Here is a 19,438-nt window from a genome sequence, read left to right on the forward strand (position 1 = left end):
ATGACAATGAAGGAAGTACCTTTCTTTAAGGACTTGAGAAATACAGTATTTACCTGGCACCACAACAAAGAGGACAAGCAGGGAGACTTAGGGCCTAGACCACCCTACAAACCTAAGTTATCCCCCACAACATCCAACTTCAGTAGTTTAAGATATTGCTGTGTCAATTCTTGGCTGCCTGTCTTTGGTCTTCAGCACACGATTCTAAACACACTGGAAGTATGGGTAATAATATATTTTCCTCATAGACTACTGTTCGAACAAACTTGTTCCCCACTCTTATGTTTCACAGAGTCCTTCTTCACAGTAGCCTTTTAAAAGGGCCTGGGACAGATGGGCCTCCCCTGAAAAGCTGAGAAAGTTCTCACTCAAACGACCCACACTGGTTAAACGCATCTGTTCGGGTCTGCAGGCAGTAATACACATGGGGCTACTGCCCAAGTGGTCAGGCTGGACTAGAGTAAGCCCCACTTTGCACAAGTCCTTCAGAACCCCAAATTCCTACTCCAAAATCACAGTGCCGCCAGCTGCTTCCAAGGCTGCTTTAATCTTCTCTGCTTCTGATTGGGCAACATTGGCTTTGATTTCCTGTGGTAAGGACTCTACCAGCTTCTTTGCCTGAACAAGATTTATGCCTTGGATGTAATTCTTTACTTCCTTGATTAGTTTCACTTTATCCACAGGCTTGGCTTCTGTCAGTCGAACAGTGAAATGTGTTTTGCTTGGGTGCCTCTTCCTCGTCTGCTGCCTCAGGGGCTACCTTTGCAGTAGCAGCACCTCGTACCATGCTACCCATTGGCACCAGCCCCACATCCTGGATCTTCAGTGTTTTCTTCAATAACTCGTTGAGATCAGAGATTTCCAGTAGAGTGAGGCCAGCGATGTCCTGTACTAACTGCTGAATCTTAGGAGGGTACTCCTTGGGGTGGTTGTCCAGAGTAGCTCCAGGCAGAGTTTCACTTCTTCTTTGATGACAGCTGCTTCTCATTAGCCTCAGGGCACAAACACCCAATAATGGTAGCCTGGTCTGGAGCAGGGCCGGGGCAGGATCCTCAAACAGGTCCCCCGCAGGGGGTGAGCAGCCGCAGCCAGCATTGCGGTGGGCGCAAGTATTAAGGTTTTTTCTTTAAACTTTTCTATAAGGATTTTTTACCTTGTTATTTTCATTAATTCTCTTGCCATTCTACCTATCCTAAACTTTTATTCTTTAATTCATGGTCCGTATACTTATTTATTCTTTCTTTAGCTTCATTGTTGGTCATAGAATTACGGTTTCTAAAGTAGCAAGTTTAAATTTCCTCTTCTAATTTCTGTTATTGCTTTTGTAGATCTTGACTTCTTCCTTTTTTAGACATGGTATCTGACTCTTAGAAGTATCGATTAATGAGGAAGATTATGACAAAAGTAGAAATTTCCCTGTGTCCCAAATCATACTATCCAGTAATTTTCCATCCTGTTTGCCAGTGAATCTTGCAATTACTTCTAATGAATACATTCATAATGAATATCTATGCAAAAATTAGGGATATATACATGTACATAAACATATATAAAATAAATAAAATTTATAATATATCATGATGTATACATTCATCAGAGAATATATGTAAATACGTATGCACACGTATATATACAATTTAAGTAAAGACAGTCCTCAGCATATTGAGTAAACTCCCTATAGCAAAGTCATGGTATGTAGATTATGAACTAGTATCACATGGGATGGGTAGTCATGGATAGATTTTAGTCTCTGTTATGGAGGAAATATCCACATGAATAAACTCACAACTTTACTGGAGCCTTGTAGTACTATTTTAAGAGTCCTGTGTATGTTACTAATGGTGGCACAAAATGGATTAGCCAAAAATAATGTCCTCATAGATCTTACAATCTAGTACAGGGGATACAATGTGCACACAGAAATGTAATACCTGGAAGAATGGGATAAGTACCTAAGAAAGATGCAAATGAGGGTTCTGTTGTGAGTGGAAGATAAGAGAAGGCACTAGAGGGAAGAAAATATTTGAGCTAAAAAGTGGGAAAGGTATTCTAGGTGGAAGTAATAGCAGGAGCAAAGTCATGGAATTAGGAAAGTTGAGAATATGTTACGAAGACAGCTTGATGGAAATAAAAAATTGTAGAGGAGTTCAGTTATGTTCCACTCTTTGTGACCCCATCTGGGGTTTTCTTGGCAAAGATACTGGAGTGGTTTGCCATTTCCTTCTCCAGCTCATTTTACAGAGGAGGAAACTGAGGCAAACAAGGTTAAGTGACTTGCCCAGGGTCACACAGCTAATAAGTGTCTGAGGCTGGATTTGAACTTATGAAGATAAGGCTTCCTGACTCCAGGTCTGGTATACGATCTACTTTACCACCTAGCTGCCTTATGTGCCTTGTGCATGGCACATAGTAGGTGCTTGATAAATATTTAGTATGTTATTGTATTGTCTGGAATGAAGAGGGTAAATTCCCATTGTTCTCTTCCCTGTTCAGAACACATTTGACATATGTTTGATATAAGTTCTTGGTATATTTTAAGAAAGAGATTGACATGCTAGAAGGAGGCAGCTAACTGGTGCAGTACATTGAGTATTGGACTTGGAGTCAGGAAGACCTGAATTCATAATCCTGCCTCAAACACTTACCATCTGTGTAACCCTGGGCAAGTCTTTCAACTTTTCTCAGTTTCAGTTTCTCCATCTGTAAAATGAGGGTAATAATAATTGTTGTGTACATCAAATGAAATAAGATGCGTAAAATGCTTTGCAAGTCTTAAAACTCTATATAAATACTAACTATTATTACTATGGACAGGAGAGTGAAAACCATTCCATATGAAAACCAATCAAGGTAACTTGGTAATATTTTACCTAGAGAAGGGAAGGCTTAGTCAGGAATATGATAGCTGCTTTAAGTGTTTAAAAGGATTTCATTTAGAGGAGGTCTTAAGCTTAAACTAGACCCCAGAAGTCGAGAACTGGGAGCAGAATTTGCAAAGACAGATTTCCACTCTATATAGTGTTCCCCAGTCCCCCTAGATTAGCCCTTCTTTTTAACCACACTCAAGTTCATTGGTTCCACACTGATTCAAATCCATAGCTCCAAGCTCCTCATTACTATTCTCTCCATACCAGACCAAACCAGATGATGCATGAATTCAAAGCAAATACACTTAATTAAAACAGGATGATGTAATAAGAAACAATTGGATCAAGTATGAAATGCTCTTGGCACTCATTCCCAAATAGCTGCCATCCCAAATGTCTCCTGAGAGTGCTAGTCAACTCCCAGTTAACTTCTCTGTCTACCCAAAATGGCAGGAGAGGGACCCAGTCTAAACACAGCAAGGTGAAAGTGACTAGTGTGCTCCGCAGTTCTCCTTAGTTACCTCTCCTTCCAGTTCTCCCCAGCAGCAGTGTTGGGAACAGAGGCTTCTTAGCATAGCAGATACAGTACTGTTTTTGTCAGTACAGCAGCAATCCCAGGAGAACTGTTACCTTCTCTTGGATATTGGAAGGGAACATTTTTGCTGCTTCTCTCTGTGTCTCTACCATCTCCACTCCCTATGATAGATAACTTGTCTTGCATCCATAGCCTTAACATGGTCTGGACATGGCTGCCACCATTTCTGAGACCCTTCGCAGCTGAATCCATACAGCCAGCTCTACATTTGGTTAACAACAAGCCTACCCAATCACAGTATAAACTAGGTGACATTGCCATGGTACAGACTGAGCCCACCCACAGGCTTCTGGGAGGTGATTTAATTCCAGAAAAATTTCTCTAAAGTGGGGGGTTGTCTGGGTCCCAATCACTATGTGGAAACGTAGGGTCTCTGCACACTCCTACATAAGAAAAGACTTCCTTATAATTAGACCTGTCCAGAAATGGAATTGGATGCTCTGAAAAGTGGTGAGTTCTCCTTCACTTGAAGTCTTTGAGCGGTGGCTCGATGAACACTTGGAGGTGTCTTGGAGGGAATTCCCATCCAAGTATGGCAGAACTAGATGACTGCTGAACCCCCTTCTAATTGTGAAATGCTGTGAAGTACGTTCTGTTATTTGCTTTGAAGTGTAACCCTAGATCATCCAACACACTTACATTGGAAGACCAAGATCAATTCAATCCAACGAACCTTTTAAGCATGCAAGGCGCTGAACCACAAAGAAAAAAATGAAACAATCTCTGCCTTCCCAGAGTTTACCCTGTACTGGTGAATACAATAATACTGATCAGGAGATAGAAGGTGATTTGAGGAGAGAGAATACTGAGAGGGAAATCTTCAAAGAATAGTAAGCACCTGAGCTGTGTCTGGAAGATAGAAGATCCTCAGAGATGAGGGAAGACATCCTAGTGCAGGAGGATGGCTTGTGCTTGTGGTTGTGGGAGTTGAAATGCCAAATTCAGGGAAGAGTTAATCATCTTGTTAGGCTAAAAGGGAGATTATGTAAAGGCGAGTAACATGAAATAAAGATGATGGGATGACTGATTTAGAACTATCAAGGATTTTAGCAGTCATCTGACCCTATCTCCTCATTTTACAGATAAGGAAAGAGATAATGCAACTCACCCATAGTTGCACAGGTAGTAAGTATCAGAGCTGGAATATGAACCCAGCTCCTCGGACTGTCGAAGCAGTATTCTCTTCACAATACCTCCCACTGGACAGCTGGGGAGGGGGAAGATTGCAGGAAGGAAACAAGCAAGTAGGGGCAGTGGATAGAGTGTGAACCAGCTTGAGCCCCCCATCACCAGAAAAAAGCCAAAAACCTGGACTGGCCAATCAGGAGAAAGACTTTTTGAGTTAGCCCACCATAATGTGTTGCATGCTCTCTGAGTGAACCCAAAATGCCCCTTTCTGTGTCAGCCAGATGAAGCTGACCAGGAGCATTCGTCTGTTATGACTGATAAGGACCAGGTGCCTCGAACCCGACACTATCTTGAATAATGGGACTTTTCTTGATATTTTATGGATACTGTCCTGATATGACATCCATGTTTTATGATACTCCAATGTTTATGGGTGACAGATATGGAAGCTATAATTTTGGCTGACACAGACATCCTGAGTTAGGTAAAGGATTCTTACTGTATGGATAAAAGTCTCCTCTAACTGACCTTTCTTTGAGTTCAGAATTATTTTGACTCCCATATGTGTATATTTTCTCTAGCTTAAAGAGAATAAATAGCACATATACAACAACCTAATTCCTTTTTGCCTCTTTTAGACCAAACTTCTAGAGGTTGACAAGTGCCGGGCCTGGAGTTACGAAGACTCATCTTCCTGAGTTTAAATCCGGCCTCTGACATGTTCTAGCTGTGTACCAGCTCTGTGACTGTGGACAAGTCACTTAACCCTGTTTGCCTCAGTTTCCTCATCTGTAAAATGAGCTAGAGAAGGAAAGGGCAAACCACTCTGGTAACTTTGCTAAGAAAAGCCCAGAGACACAGAGTCGGACACGACCAAAAAATGACTGAACAAATGTGCCAGGCAACTTACAAATATTATCCCTTTTGATCCTGACAACAGCCCTGGGAAGTAGATACTGTTATTATTTCCGTTTTAGAGTAGAGGAAACTGAGGCAAACAGAGGCTAAGTGATTTCTTGTTTATTCATGCCTGACTCTTCATGACCCCATGGACCATAGCACTCCAGTGCTGTCCATGGGGTTTTCTTTTGCAAAGATGCTGGAGTGGTTGGCCATTTCCTTCTCCAGTGGATTGAGGCAGACAGAGGTAAAGTGATTTGCCCAGGGTCACAGCTGGTAAGTGTCTGAGGCTGGATTTGGACTCTGGTCTTCCTGACTCCAGGTCCAGAGCTCTATTACCTGCCTAGATTGAAGGGAAGTAGAATCATAATGAAGAGTACTTAAATGTCAGACTAAGCAGGAGGTGGCATTTTATCCTAGAGGCAATAGGGAGCCACTGAAGGTTTTTTGACCAGAGGAGTGACACCACCAGATCTATGTCTTTTCGAACATTATTTGACAACTTTGTAGAACGTAATTTGGAAAAGGGAGAGCCCAGAAGCCAGGAGACTAATTAGGAACAGATTGAAAGTCAAATATAAATCTTTTTTGGGTTATCTGTTATCTGTAGTGTGAATGTCTAGGGCTCTCTCTAAGGTAAATTACACCATTCTCCAACTCCTGAGTCTGTTTAAAAGAGACAGCTTAAAATAGAAAAGAGCTTCTCAAGGTACAGGTGGGTGAATGGGGCAGGCGGAGAGTCCCTGGGGTCTTGGGTCAACCTGTGAAGCAGTTACAGCCTCTGGTATGTGTAAGGAAGACTGGGGGGTTTTTCCCTATGGTGGCAGGAATGCAGGACAAAGGTCACTAGCTCTTTCTGTCCTCCTACTAAGTACCCCCATTACTAAGCTTCTGGACAATTTTGTGGTATAAGCACTAGCTGCCTAAGGTATGTTGATGAGAAATGGAAGGATAAATGAAAAGTGATGTATGTGTTTAGCCCCAGCATCAGAAAGGCTTAGTGAAGGAAGAGGAGAGGCAGCTCAGGTCCCAAGGCTGTTGTGAGGATCAAAAGGGATACTATTTGTAAGTTGCCTGGTACATTTGTTCAGTCGTTTTTTTGGTCGTGTCTGACTCTGTGTCTCTATTTTGGGTTTTCTTGGCAAAGATACTGGAGAGGTTTGCCCTTTCTTTCTCTGGCTCATTTTACAGATGAGGAAACTGAGGCAGATAGGGTTAAGTGACTTGCCCAGGGTCACACACAATTACAAGACCAGAGGAGAGCAGCAGCTCCACCCTCTCAACTAGGAATGATATAAAGGGAATTTATTCATCCTGACCCAGCTAGGAGTAAGGACCGCAATGTTTCTATGAAGGGAAGAGGATGAGAGAGAAAGGTCTCAACAATTGCTTGAGAGGAATTCTTTTGTGTACTAGCCAAGTATGGAAGAGCTAGGAATATATCGATTAGCTTGCAGGCACTTTAACCCAGGATGATCTCACCAAGTCATAATACTCCCCTGAGGAAGAAGCAACCACAAAAAGAAATGTCAGTAACAATTCAGTGGAAAAACAGTGAGTGTTAGCTTTGGTGTGAGAGAATTGCAGCAGAAAGCAGGACGTGAATGAATAATGGCAGCAGAGAGGAACAAGGGACACTTTGGGACATCACCAAGGGCATTTGGTACTTCACTTTGGAGATTTTCTCAAAATTGTTTTCCTTCCCACTGTGAGAGATTGTATCCTTTTTGTGTAGGTGGGGTGGAGGAGCCCACTGAGAGTGAGTTGATTGCTTTATTTTCTTTGTTCTTTACTTTTCTAGTCTGTCTCAGTTAAATGATCTACAATTTTATCGATGGTTCTTGCTTGCTCTGAGAATGTGCCAAATGGGGGCTGGAGCTATACTTGCATAATTTTTATTACCAAAAATATCCCATGCTGAACCTGAGATAGCAAAAAATTCAGGAGATTCTCATGATAGTGGGAAAGTGAACAGTTCCCCTAGTAATGTGTACTCCAAGGTAGGGAAACTGTGCGACGTCTCTCCAGTTTGGCCCTGCAGCTTTCCTTGCTGTTGCTACTCTATGTCACCTTTATCATTTGATGCAGTGCCTCCCTGTGCCTTCCAAACTGCCATTCACTGCTTCTTTTCTGAATTGCTATTAAAAATAATAATAGCTAATATTTTTATAGTGCCTACTATGTGCCAGGCATTGTGCTAAGTACTTTACAAATATCTCAGTTGATCTTCACAACAACCCTGTGAAATAGGTACTATTATAATCCCCCTTTTACAGGTGAGGAGACTGAGGCAGAAAGAGATTTAAGTGACTTGTCCAGGGTCACAGAGCTGTTAAGTGTCAGCAGCTGGATTTGAACGCAGGTCTTAATGACCCCAGGCCCAGCTCTCTATTCCCAGCACCATCTAGTTGCTGTTTACTGAAGTTGTCTGCTTACTATTTCCTCCTCAAAGGGATTATGACTCTTATAAGACTCTTAATCTTATATGACTCTTAGTCAACAAGCCCAAGGCTTATTAACACATTTTTTTTTTTGGTGAGGCAGTCAGGATTAAGTGACTTTCCTAAGATCACACAGCTAGTAAGTGTTAAGTGTCTGAGGCTAGATTTGAACTCAGGTCCTCCTGACTCCAAGGCCAGAGTTCTATTCACTTCACCACCTAGCTGCCCACACATTTTTAATTCTTTTATTAGTCATGTCTATATACACCACTCTTGACTGTCACACAAAAAGATTGCTCAGATGTCAAGATCTTTCTTATTCATTTACACCACACCTCCTTCCTACCCAGCCCCCAAAATTCCAATGTCCTCACTCCTAGCTGACTCAGGCTAAATAAATTCATTTCTTCTCCTTGACTCAGAGTACAGGCTTGGAGCTTCTCTCCTCTGCCACCATACACGTGATCTACACTTCCTACTGAGTCTTTCTGAGCCTGGGAATAAATGTATGCACAACTGCCCATTTACTTTTTCAAAGTCCATCACAGCAGCTAGTGCTCAACCATGCAAATCACCTCATTTCAACAAGCCTCAAGGAGACATTAACACTGGAGTGCAACAGGTGAAGCTGATGCCCTTCATCCTGCAATCCTACTGGCCACAGCAAAAAGTCCCTGCACCCTTTATATATGCACGTAGGTGAATATTTCAGGTCCTTTTTACACATGAGCATGTGCTCGAGAGTCACACACACACACACACACACACACACACACACACACACACACACACACACACACACACACACACACTTCCTGTCTCTTTGAGTCACTGTTTTCTGGTCTCAGCAACATTGCAAGTCTCCTAAGGAGCTCTGAATAACTTCCAGTGGGACCTGGGATCCAAGCTGGGTCACTGGGTGATTTGGGAACAAACACATTCTATTCATTCTGGTAGGAATCTCTATCCCTTCTCTTTTTCTTTCTCTACTGATCTGCTTTTCCTGGAGTCTGTGAGATGGCACGATGGATAGAGCACTGGACCTAGAGCCAGGAAGAACTGAGTTCCAACTCAGCCTCAGATACAAGTTGTATGGCCTTGGGCAAGTCACATAATCTCTTTATGCCTCAGTTTCCTCATCTGTAAAATATGGGGATGATAATAATAGCAACTACCTCTCAAGGGTATTGTGAGGATAAAATGAGATAATATTTGTAAAGTACTTCACAAATGTTAAAGTGTTATGTAAAAGCTAGCATTATTATTATTAGGTCCATGAATTTATCTTGTTGCCACTCATGGTATCTCCTAGGTGAGACAGCTTGCCCTTCTTACATAGTACATTAGAAGGAACACTGGCTCTGTAGTCAAAAGATCTGGGTTCAAATATTGCCTTTCCCTCTTACTGTCTCTGTGACCTTGGGCAAGTCACTTCCTGGGCCTCAGTTTCCTCATCTGTAAAAATGAGAGAGCTGGTGTCTGATGTCCCTGGTAGCTGTGGCTCTCTTCAAACTCTAAGTCACCTCTGTATTTTAATAAAGGCTTTCTATTCTGAGGCAGAGTAAACCTCTGTATAAAACCACTACAGAGTTATCAATAGAAATGTCTGGAGCTAGTGATAAGCTTCCTAATCTTAGCTAGTTTCACCTGGAAATCAGGCCAGGGCCCCAGGCCTGTGAGATTATAGCAGTGAGAAGCTCACCCCACCATTCTTTCCTTCTAAAGCTGTGGGCTCCAATTCCACTGCACGTGTCCTATGGGTAAAAATGACACCTACTTAGTTTATATCTACAGTATATAATTTCCTGACTCCAAATACACCAGAAATATGGCTTCCTTACACCAGCCCAGAGCAATTACTCCATTTGCCATTATTCCCTGGAGATGAATCTGTGTGCAGTAGTGCCACTTTATCAGAAATAATAAAAGTTTGGCAGCACCATATTATGGGTGTGATATGTCACTTAAATATAAAAGCTGTTGATGAAGCCAGATTTTAAACCAGCACAGAGTGGTCCGGACTCTATCCCCAACATGCTTTGTTCCTCCCTGGACCAATCTGCCAATCTGGTCTGTTCCCTTTTTCCCGTTTTGAGCCGTCAATCCCCAAAATCCTGTGGCCATCATGACCCTCTCCCAGAACTGCCTTTCCATTTGGTAGAATTCCATTTTTTGAACCTTTTTACCAAATGGAATCTCCCAAACCAGCACAACTTCTGTAGGAGGATGAGAAGTGAAGGCAAAAATCTCTGGACCTGCGTTCAGAACCCTCCTTTGTCATTTACAATCTGTGTGACTTGAAGTATGTTATTTAACCTCCTTTTCCTCATCTATGAAATAAGAGGTTGAACTAAATGGCTCCTTAGGTCTCTTCTAGCTCTAAATTGATGATGATGATGATGATGATGATGATGATGATACTGAGTCTTTCCATCCCTGTTGGAAGTACAGTGGTGGCCACTCAAAGGCCTGATTCTGATACTGATCAGCAAGGAAGCTTTAATCTGCTCTGTTTTTCCAACCACTGCCTATGCCAGCCTGCCCCTCCTTAGAAGCTCATCATATTGATGCAGGACTCAGTGCAGACACCCCAGCTTTAGCCCTTCTATAGCTCGGAACTCCAGAACTCTTGTGATTCATTAGCCTCAGCCTCCCGAGAAGTAGGGACTACAGGAATAGGTTAGCATGCCCAGCTATGATCCTATATTAAAAGGTTGTTGTCATCCAATTTGCAATGTAGTATAGAGAAAAGACCATTGGACTGGGAATCAGGAGACCTGGGTTCTAGCCCAAGTTCTGCCACCAAAATGCTATGTGACCTTGGGCAAGTGACTTCCCTAGGCTTCTTTCTTCCCCAGTCCAGCAGTGGAAGCAGGGTTAGACTAAATGTTGTTGAAAGCATCTCACAGCTCTGTCATCCTATAACTATCATGATTCATTCACTTGATAAATATTGAGAACCTATGTGTAAGTCAGTGTGCTGGGTGCTATAAGGCACATGTGGGTGAATAATGATCTCGTTTCATATAACACTTTATGAACAGAAAATGTTTTTTATATATGGACTAATTTGATCCTCACATTATTTTTCGAGGGTGGCAGTGCAAAGATTATTGCCTCATTTTGCACATGAGGACGCTGAGTTTCAGAGCGGTGAATGGACCGAAGAGTACTATGGTTTGCCAGTAGTGTAGGGGATAGGGAGGGCTGAAGAGACAGATGGCCTTAGAGAATCAGAGAGGGAAGGAAGGTTAGGAGAAGAGATGCTGGCAAGGGTTGGAATTGGTCCGGGGCCCAAGGTAAATAAGAACAGCCGCTGATGGGCCTCTAGGCATTTTGAGGAGAGCTAAGGTGAGGTCCCAGACAGGACAAGGTGTTTTGAATGGCCTGCGGCAAGGTCTGAAAATTACAAAATTTATCTCTCTGTTAACTCTTTCCCCACAGCCATCCTCATGCAGAAAAAAATCTAGTCCCTCTTTCACATAACAACCTTCAGGTATTTGGTCCTGAAGACTGTGATCATTTCCCACCCGCCCCCACCTCAAGCCTTCCCTCTCCAGGCCTGACACCCCCAACTCTTTCCTGATCCTGAAGAGTACAATTTTCAGGACCCTCCCTCTCCAGCAGGGCGTGGGGTAGCAGTCTAGAGAGTTAACTACTTTGTACCGGGCTTTTGAGCTGGGCAGCTAAAAAAGATCATGGGTTTGTGGCTTCAAGCTGGAGGGGCAAGGAAGGGGAGGCCACAGCTATCCGCCCAACTCTCCTGGGTTGGGGGGAGGGGAGATCAGCATACATTGTCTAGATAAACCAGGCGTTGGGCGTCCGAGCTCTTCCACTGTCCCAGTGCAGTGTAATGAAACCGGTATGGAGCAGCTCAAACTCAGCTCACCACTCTGTGTGCCTGGCCCCCGTGTACCCATCCATACATCCAGACAGCCGCGTTCTAAGCGTCTTAGACCACAGGTTGCTCTGGCCAGCAGGCCGTGACGCAGGTTTGGAGGCTCCTTTAACGTGCACTCCAGGTGGTCGCCCCCAGCTCCCACCCCCACTCCTAATCTGAACTGAAATACGCTTTGCAATCTCTCTGGTCTCGTCACCCCGACACCTGAACTGATGCCCATCTTTTCTATTGGCCCCTTCGTTCTAATGGAAGGTTTACGTTTTGCAAATAGCCCAGGCTGAAGGCGGGGGTTCCGCGCTGTGCTGGGCCCCCACCCCAGCTCAGTGTATATTAAATATGCTTCGCTTGTCAATTTCTCGCCCGTACGTTTCTGCAGAGGAGGCGGGTCCGCCCCCCGTGCGCGCAGGCGCGCGCCCAGCCTGGGAAGCCGCAGGCTCCGCGTTCAGTGACCACAGGCTGGTTATTGTAGGTAAGGAATCAGATAAGAAAGTAATTTATAAACCTCTTTAAATCATCAAAATGCAGCTCGCGGAGGGGCTTCTCGGGCTCCCGGGCCTCGGCTCCCCTTTTGCGTGGCAGGGCAGGGGTTTTTGAGCAGCCCCCACTCCGGCCTCGGCCAAGTGGACCGCCTTCCGTGGGCACGTCTTATGCAAGGGGGGGGGGATGAAGATGTTCGAGAAAATCCCTGTGGAAGTGGGTTTGGCTGCCTCGCGGGGCAGGAAGTGGAGGGGGGGCTGGGCCCGTTTTTGGGGCGTTTTCTGGCTAACCTGGGAGAGTTTGGGTGTGTTGGGTTTTTTTTTTTAATGCAACCCATTAAGAGTTTTAATTAATGCAGAGGAGGAAGGGGCCGGAGAGGGCAGATTTTTCCTTTTCTGGAAAATGGGTCATTTCCCAAACTTTTTTTCCTTTCATTGATTTTTTTTTTCTGGGAAAGGAAAATGAGATCTGTGTCGGGGGCGGGGGGGGACAGGAATAAAAAGAATTCCGCCATTTTGATGTTTTAAAAAAAGTAAAGTGGTTTCGGGATGACAACGTCTCGGAGCCAGGGCTGCAAAGGCGGGGGGCGGGGGCGGTGGCTCCGGGTGGGCGAGGGCTGCCGAGCCTGGAGATGAGCCCGGGGCGCCGGCACGGCTCGGGAGCTGTCCCCGCAGAGCGCGCTGGGTGGAGCGCGGCCGGAGGTGCTGAAGGAGGGCCGGGAGCCTGCAGGAGTGGAAGTTTGCAGGGATCGCCCTTTTTCCTGGGGAGGGAGGAGGGGAGGGGAGAAGAAGGGGAAGGGTCCCTGATGTTTTCAGGGGAGAGAGGGATAGAAATGGGAGGGACTGAGGAGAGGACCAGACGTATGCTGAGCGATAAGAGCAGAGCAGAGGTTTGGGGCCTGTCCACGGCCAGGCTTGAAGGGCCACCCCACCCCACCCCGCCCATCCCCATCAGCAAAGAGCTTTCCTGTGCCCCTGCTGTGTGGCCTTGGCCTTGTCAGCAGGTGGAAGAGTCCTGTAGGTAAAGGGACAGTATTTTCTCAACCAAATCCTGATACATGCCTATCTCTTCTGTAAGAAGATCAAAGTAAACTTTCTTTTCTTCAAATCCGGACTGTCCCGGAAACCTTGGGAACTATGGTCCCCCATCTGCGTTAGGACACTATCACTGCATTGTGAGTGCCCACAGCCTACTGGGGGAGACAATTCAATTCATTAAACATTTATTAAACAGGCTGTGGAGGAGATACAAAGTTTAGAGAAAACAGGGACACTGCTGTGCCTCTGGAGCTCATATTTCAATACTTATAATTATAATATTTATATAGGTCCTCCAGGCTTAAAACCTGTTATATAAAATACTTCACGACACTGGTTGAGGGGGGAAATGCTGTTATCACTCCCATTTTACAGATGAAGAAACTGAGGCTCCAAAAGATTGTTACTTTGTAAACCATAGTCATGTGTGATAAATACACAAATATGGCAGGTAGGCTGCAGTGGGGGAAAAAATACTGAATTTGGATTCAAGCAACATGGGTTCGAATCCTAGGGTCTGCCATTTGCTCTGTGACCTTGATTATGTCACCTAACCTCAAAGCCTTAATTTCTACCAATGTAAAATGAGTAGGTGGACTTGAGGTCCCCAAAGGTCTGTTACAGCACTGAATCTATGATACTAATAACTAGAATACAAAATAACAGCAAATAATAGATGATAAAGGCGTGAGAGGTGCAAGCAAAATGTTTTGTGAGATCTTAGGACAGAACGCAGTCAGGGTACCAGGGAAGGCTTCCTAGAATTGAGCTTTAAAGTAATTTCCAGCACTGGAGTGGTTTGGGAGAGGCCCTTCTAGACTTAGGCAACTGGGAGCAAGGAAATGGGAAAGTAAAGGGGAACCTCAGGTCTGGCGCCTAGAGTACCTGGGAGGGGAGTAATGTGAATGAAGGGTGGCCCAACCCACCCGCATCTCAATTGTTTGTAATCTTTGCCTTCCTTCCAGGTCCAAGTATGACACCACTTCCTCCTGGAAGCCTTCCCTGATTTCACTTATTCCCAGATTCTGTTACTGGTCTGAATTAAAGATAAATAAGAATTCATTTTAATGCTTATTTATTGAGTTCCTGCTTGATGCATCAAAATCAGGCTTCTGGTTCCTGAACCCTTGAATTCTGTATCTGTCAAAGCTCTGACACTTGGCAGAAAAGGGTCTGTTTATTTTATTTTTATGCCAGCCTAATGGGGGTTGGGGAAAGAGATGGCCAAAGATTCCTAACTTCCCATTTTTTAAAAAAATCTGTCCTCTGTGAATTTATTTAAAGCTAATTATATCTGTACAGCCTATCTCACCTCTTGGGATAACATGTTCCATAAGTTGACTCCCTGATGTGGATGGTCAGACTTCCTTTGCTTTGTCCTAAATTTACCTCTTTCAAGTTTGTGTTGAGTCCCCTTGAAGAATCTGGGATTTGGTGAACAACTCTCTCTTCTCCCCACCACCCTTTCATGACTCTAGAGTCTCAGCTGTCCCCAAAGGCTGCCCCTCCCCAGCTGGAAGAGGGATGAAAAGGCCTTTTTTCAGATGAAAAGGCCTTGTCCCTTGAATGATGCTGTTGGACGTTTTCTGAACATCCCCAGCTCCTTTAAGGGACATGCCACAGTGCTGATGACCTTTGTTCCTTCCCACCCTGTTTTTTAGGTCTCTCCCCTCCCAACTTCCCTCTCCCCATTCCTTTGTATGTATGTTGTACTGATTTATCTGCCTACATGTTGGTTCACCCCAGTAGAGGGTAAACTAGAGGCAGGGGGTTTCATTTCTGTCTTTGTTTCCCCGCGGGTGTCACAGGGTGCTTAGCATGTAGTAGGCACTTAATAAATGCTCATGGAGTTACTGCCAGATCACAATACCATAGATTTAGATCTGGAAGGGTTCGTTTGGTCTAACCTTGTCATTTTATAGGTGAAGAAACTGAGACTCAGAAAAGAAAGTGACTTCCCAGGTCATACACTGAAGTGGTAGAATAGATGAAATTTGAACTCAGTCCTCTCACTCCAAATCTGGCTTCTCTCTCCACTGTTCCACTCTGCCACCTGAAAAGCTGTTTATAATACACTTATCTAAACTGCTTGTTTGGGAAAGCAAATTACTTTTCATGGTACCATGTACCATTTATACTTAAATGCCTTTCTAGAATGTTAACTAGTACCTAACTGCCTTAGAAAAAAATCCATTCACTTAAAAAAATGAACGGTTTTCTCCCTGAGGGTAATTATTCTTCTGTTCTGTCCTACACAGTGTCCCTGCTGATTTGTAGCTGCTTGAGTCTGATAAGGCTCATCCCCAGGGATGCTGCTGCTGCTGCTGCTACTTCCCTAGAAACCTAGAGACCAGGTTAGAGTTGAATCAGGAACATTCAACAGCCAGGGCCAGGCCTTCTTCCCTACTGGGTCTTTTGTGCCCCAGGAGCTGATCAGGATCTGCGTAGAAGTCAGAATTCCACATAGCTGACACTTACAATTTATAAAGTATATTACAAGTTTGTTTGTTTGGTCCTGTCATAACCCTGGAAAGGAAGGTGCTATTATTATTGTCCCCATTTTACAGATGAGGAAACTAAGTCTGGGAGCGGTTTAGTGACTTGCCCAGGGATCACACAGAGAATAAGTGACTGAGATAGGATTTGAATTCAGGCCTTCCTGTCTCCCAAGTCCACTTATTCACTATCCCAAGGGCACTATCCACTGTGCTTTCTACCTGCCTTTCTTTTCTTGGGGAAAAATTTCAGTTTCTTTCTACGTCTTTTGGCTTCAGGTTAATGATTTGGGTTTGTTGGGGTTTAGAGGTTTGTTTGGTTTTTGGGGGGGGTTGGTTTTGTTTTGTTTTGTTTTGATGAGGGCAACTGGGGTTAAGTGACTTCTCCAGAGTCACACAGCTAGTGAGTATTGTGTGTCTGAGGCCGGATTTGAATTTAGGTCCTCCTGACTCCAGGACTGATGCTCTATCCATTGCACTACCTAGATGCGCCTATTTTTTAAACACGTAAGACAAGGATTGACTTCCTTGGCCTCCTATTCCTAACATGGTGAGATTAACCTTACCTGGCCTGGGCTGGTGTAGCTCTAGTCTGTTGTCATCAGTGGAGACTGGTCACTCTCTTCCCAATGCTTGTCGACTTATAGCCAGCTAGGCAGGCAGTGGGGAAGGAGAGAATGTCATAGGAAGATCTCAGGGTACAAAGGCCTTGGCCCAAGGCCTTCACCCTGGAGCCCTGAGCAGATTACTTCATAGAAGTCAAACCTATGATTTCATTGTTATCAGGAACTCCCAGATGAGAAAATTCCTTCTAACAAAGCAGGTAGAAGGACCTTCTCTGCAACTTACAAAGTCTTTAGAAGTTGTCTGCAGCACTAAGAGGTTCATTGACATGTCTAAGGTCACACAACCAGAATTTGTCAGAGGTGGGACTTGAAGTATAGCCCTCTTGGTTTTAGGGCTTTTCATCCTCTCCACCATGGTGGAATCTTAAACCTAGAGGAGCCCTCAGAGGCCACCTGGTCCAAAGCATGCTTCCTTTTTACACTTTCTCTGATAATCATGCAGCCCCTTCTCAAAGACTGTCTGTAATGGAGAGCCATAGGTCTATAGAGTTAGAATTAGAAAAGACCCCCAAGGTCATTTAATACAACCTCTACATTTGCCAGGGTCACACAGGCAGTAAGTAACATAAGGCAGCCAAGTTCCATTGCTGGACAGCTCTAATTGCTTAAAAAAACATTCCTTATGGACATCTGCTTCCCTGTAATTTTCGTCATTGGTCCTCAATCTGCCCTTTGGGACTGTGCAGAACAAATCGAATCCCTCTATGTCTTAATAGTCCTTGAGCTGTGGAAGAGTGTGATCATATCTACCTTCTCCCCCACCCCATCTCCCCCAACCCCACCCCTGCCCTATGTCTGGTCCTCTTCCAGCTAAACAGTTCTCATTCCTTCAACCAGTCCTAAATGTGATGTGATCTCCTGCCTCCCCATCCTAACCATTATCCTTTAGATTTGCTACAGCTCTTCAGTGTCCCTCCTGAAATGTAACCTCAGAGCAGGGTGCCTTGCTCCTAATTACGTGGTGTCTGAGCACATCTAGTTATATCAGAGATTCTTCCTGTGAGTGTCTTTGTTCTATTGGATTGAATATTGAATATTGAATAGTATTCAATGCTTCTTTCCTGATACAGAAGGGAGAAAACTGACTCTGGAGTCAGAGGAACAGAGTTGAAATCCTACTTTCTCTTACCTATGTCACCTAGGACAAATCATTTAGCCTCTCTGGGCCTCAGTTTTCTTATCTACAAAATGAGGGAGTTGGATACAATGCCTCCGAGGTCCTTTCTAGCAATACAACTATAATTCTGTAATATGGGTATGGATTTCTACCCTCTCCCTCTTTCCTAAGACCCAGGATCTTCCAAACAGTTTTGAAGGTCCCTATGCACACCTTTGCTACGTCGCCTGATGCTTGAGCTGGATAGGCCTGGGATCGAGAGAACTGGCCTGTGTGGATTTTCCCCAGGTAGGCCAGGGGGCCTTCTTGGGGCAGGACACCACTAGGTTGAATAAGTTTTTCTTGAACTCCAACATGCTGTGATAAATATACCTTTGGTAAGAGCCAACAGGGATGAGTCAGGCCCATTGTTGGGGAAACTCATTTTCTGGAGCTGAAACCTCTTCTGGGGCCTGCTTTCCATTGAACTAATCATCCCTTTTCTGTTGGCGGTCTTGTGTGTAGGTAGCTGGTGGGGCCCTTGCGTGGCCCATGGATGGGAGAGTGGAGATGGAGATGTTGAGGACCTTGAAGGGCGCTGCTGCTGGGGAGGTCAGCGTCCACCTGGTTGCCAACGACAGCACTGGCCACCTACCAGCCACCACCTTCATCATCCCAGGTGCCCCTGGGCCCCAAGTCCTCAGCCAGCCTGGGGCCCCATCACTGCCTTTCCTTTGTCCTCCAATGACTCATGGCAGGGTGGGAGCTCAGAAAGAACCTCCCACTAGTCAGTCGAGGAGCCACACAGGCGCATTCCAGCCATGTTGTCTGGCTTCCCTGAGTATACCCAGGGTCCCAGTGCTCCTGGAAACCCTCTCTTGCCTCTGCTCTACCAGAGGGCCAGGGATCTGGGAGGCCAGGCCTGGGATGACTTGAGCTCATCCTCTTTGGGCTCCCTGAGTCTCTGGAAGCATCCTGGCTAGAGATCTCTAGGCCAGGTCTGGAGGACCCTTTCTTCCCAGACTTTGTCTAGTAGGCAAGAGGCGACTGGGATAAATGGTATTTCAACCCTGTGTGATGGTCCCCACCAGCTCCCAGCACGAGGGAATATGGTGGGACATGGAGGAAGTGGGGCTTAGGACGTCAGTTTACATCTTTGGTGTCTTGTTCATGCTCTGTCTATGTTCTTCTCTCAGCCAACACCACAACCATCAGCCTCCCCACCAACACCTTAGAGATCCCACGGTTCCCCAGAGAGTCCACACGTGCAGGAGGCTCAGAGCGGGTCCCAGGCAGCGAGCCTGTCACAGCCACAGTCCTCCCCCAACTCAGTTCAGGGCAGGCTGGCAACACTGTCCGAGTGCTGGAGTGGAAGGATGGGGCAACCTCCCTCCCTGGGAGCAACCTACGGGTGGGTCAGTCAGTATGGGAGGAAAGTATCCTCAGCCACCATGGCGGCCACCATGGTGGTGGGGAAGGCTGGAGGCCTTTCTGAGGGAGGTGGCTAAGCCCACTATGGTGTGATATCAATGGGATACAATGTTAAGAAGGCTGGCATTGGAATTAGAGGAGCTGGGTTCAAATGTGCCCTTCTGACACAACACTGGTAGAACTGTGAGCAGGTCACCTAGGCTCCCTGGTTCTCTGTTTCCACATCTTTAAAATGAGGGGGTTGGTCTAGGTTACTTCTGAGGTCCCTTCCAACCCTGAGCTATGACCCTGTGATGGAGCCCCCTCTAGGCCTTCTCCCCATCCCCCCAAGGCCTTCCATTGCTTGAAGGCCTCTGCCAGCATGAAGGGTAGAAGGGGGATTGTTACCTTTGTTAGGCCTGGAACAAGAGGGAAGAGGGCTGATTGGAGTCGGCTTACCCTCCT

At 45.2% G+C, this 19,438-nt stretch overlaps 1 protein-coding gene and 1 pseudogene across 5 annotated transcripts in view; one reads left to right on the forward strand and one right to left on the reverse strand.

The window, feature by feature from the left end:
• Positions 1-401: 401 nt before the first annotated feature.
• Positions 402-1,095, reverse strand: LOC110216802 (large ribosomal subunit protein bL12m pseudogene; annotated as a pseudogene).
• Positions 1,096-12,235: 11,140 nt separating this feature from the next.
• L3MBTL1 (L3MBTL histone methyl-lysine binding protein 1) overlaps positions 12,236-19,438 on the forward strand; it is a 71,793-nt gene continuing 64,590 nt past the window's right edge. For all 5 annotated transcript variants that reach the window (XM_078150273.1, XM_078150275.1, XM_078150276.1 and 2 more), the window contains exons 1-3: positions 12,236-12,301; positions 18,089-18,242; positions 18,760-18,974. In XM_078150273.1, coding sequence (XP_078006399.1) covers positions 18,116-18,242; positions 18,760-18,974 — 342 coding nt within the window. In that variant the 5' untranslated portion in view covers positions 12,236-12,301; positions 18,089-18,115. The remainder of the gene's footprint in view (positions 12,302-18,088; positions 18,243-18,759; positions 18,975-19,438) is intronic.

This window comes from Phascolarctos cinereus, unplaced genomic scaffold (genome assembly GCF_003287225.1).
Source record: "Phascolarctos cinereus isolate Bilbo 61053 unplaced genomic scaffold, phaCin_HiC Scaffold_2;HRSCAF=192, whole genome shotgun sequence".
Taxonomy (NCBI): domain Eukaryota; kingdom Metazoa; phylum Chordata; class Mammalia; order Diprotodontia; family Phascolarctidae; genus Phascolarctos; species Phascolarctos cinereus.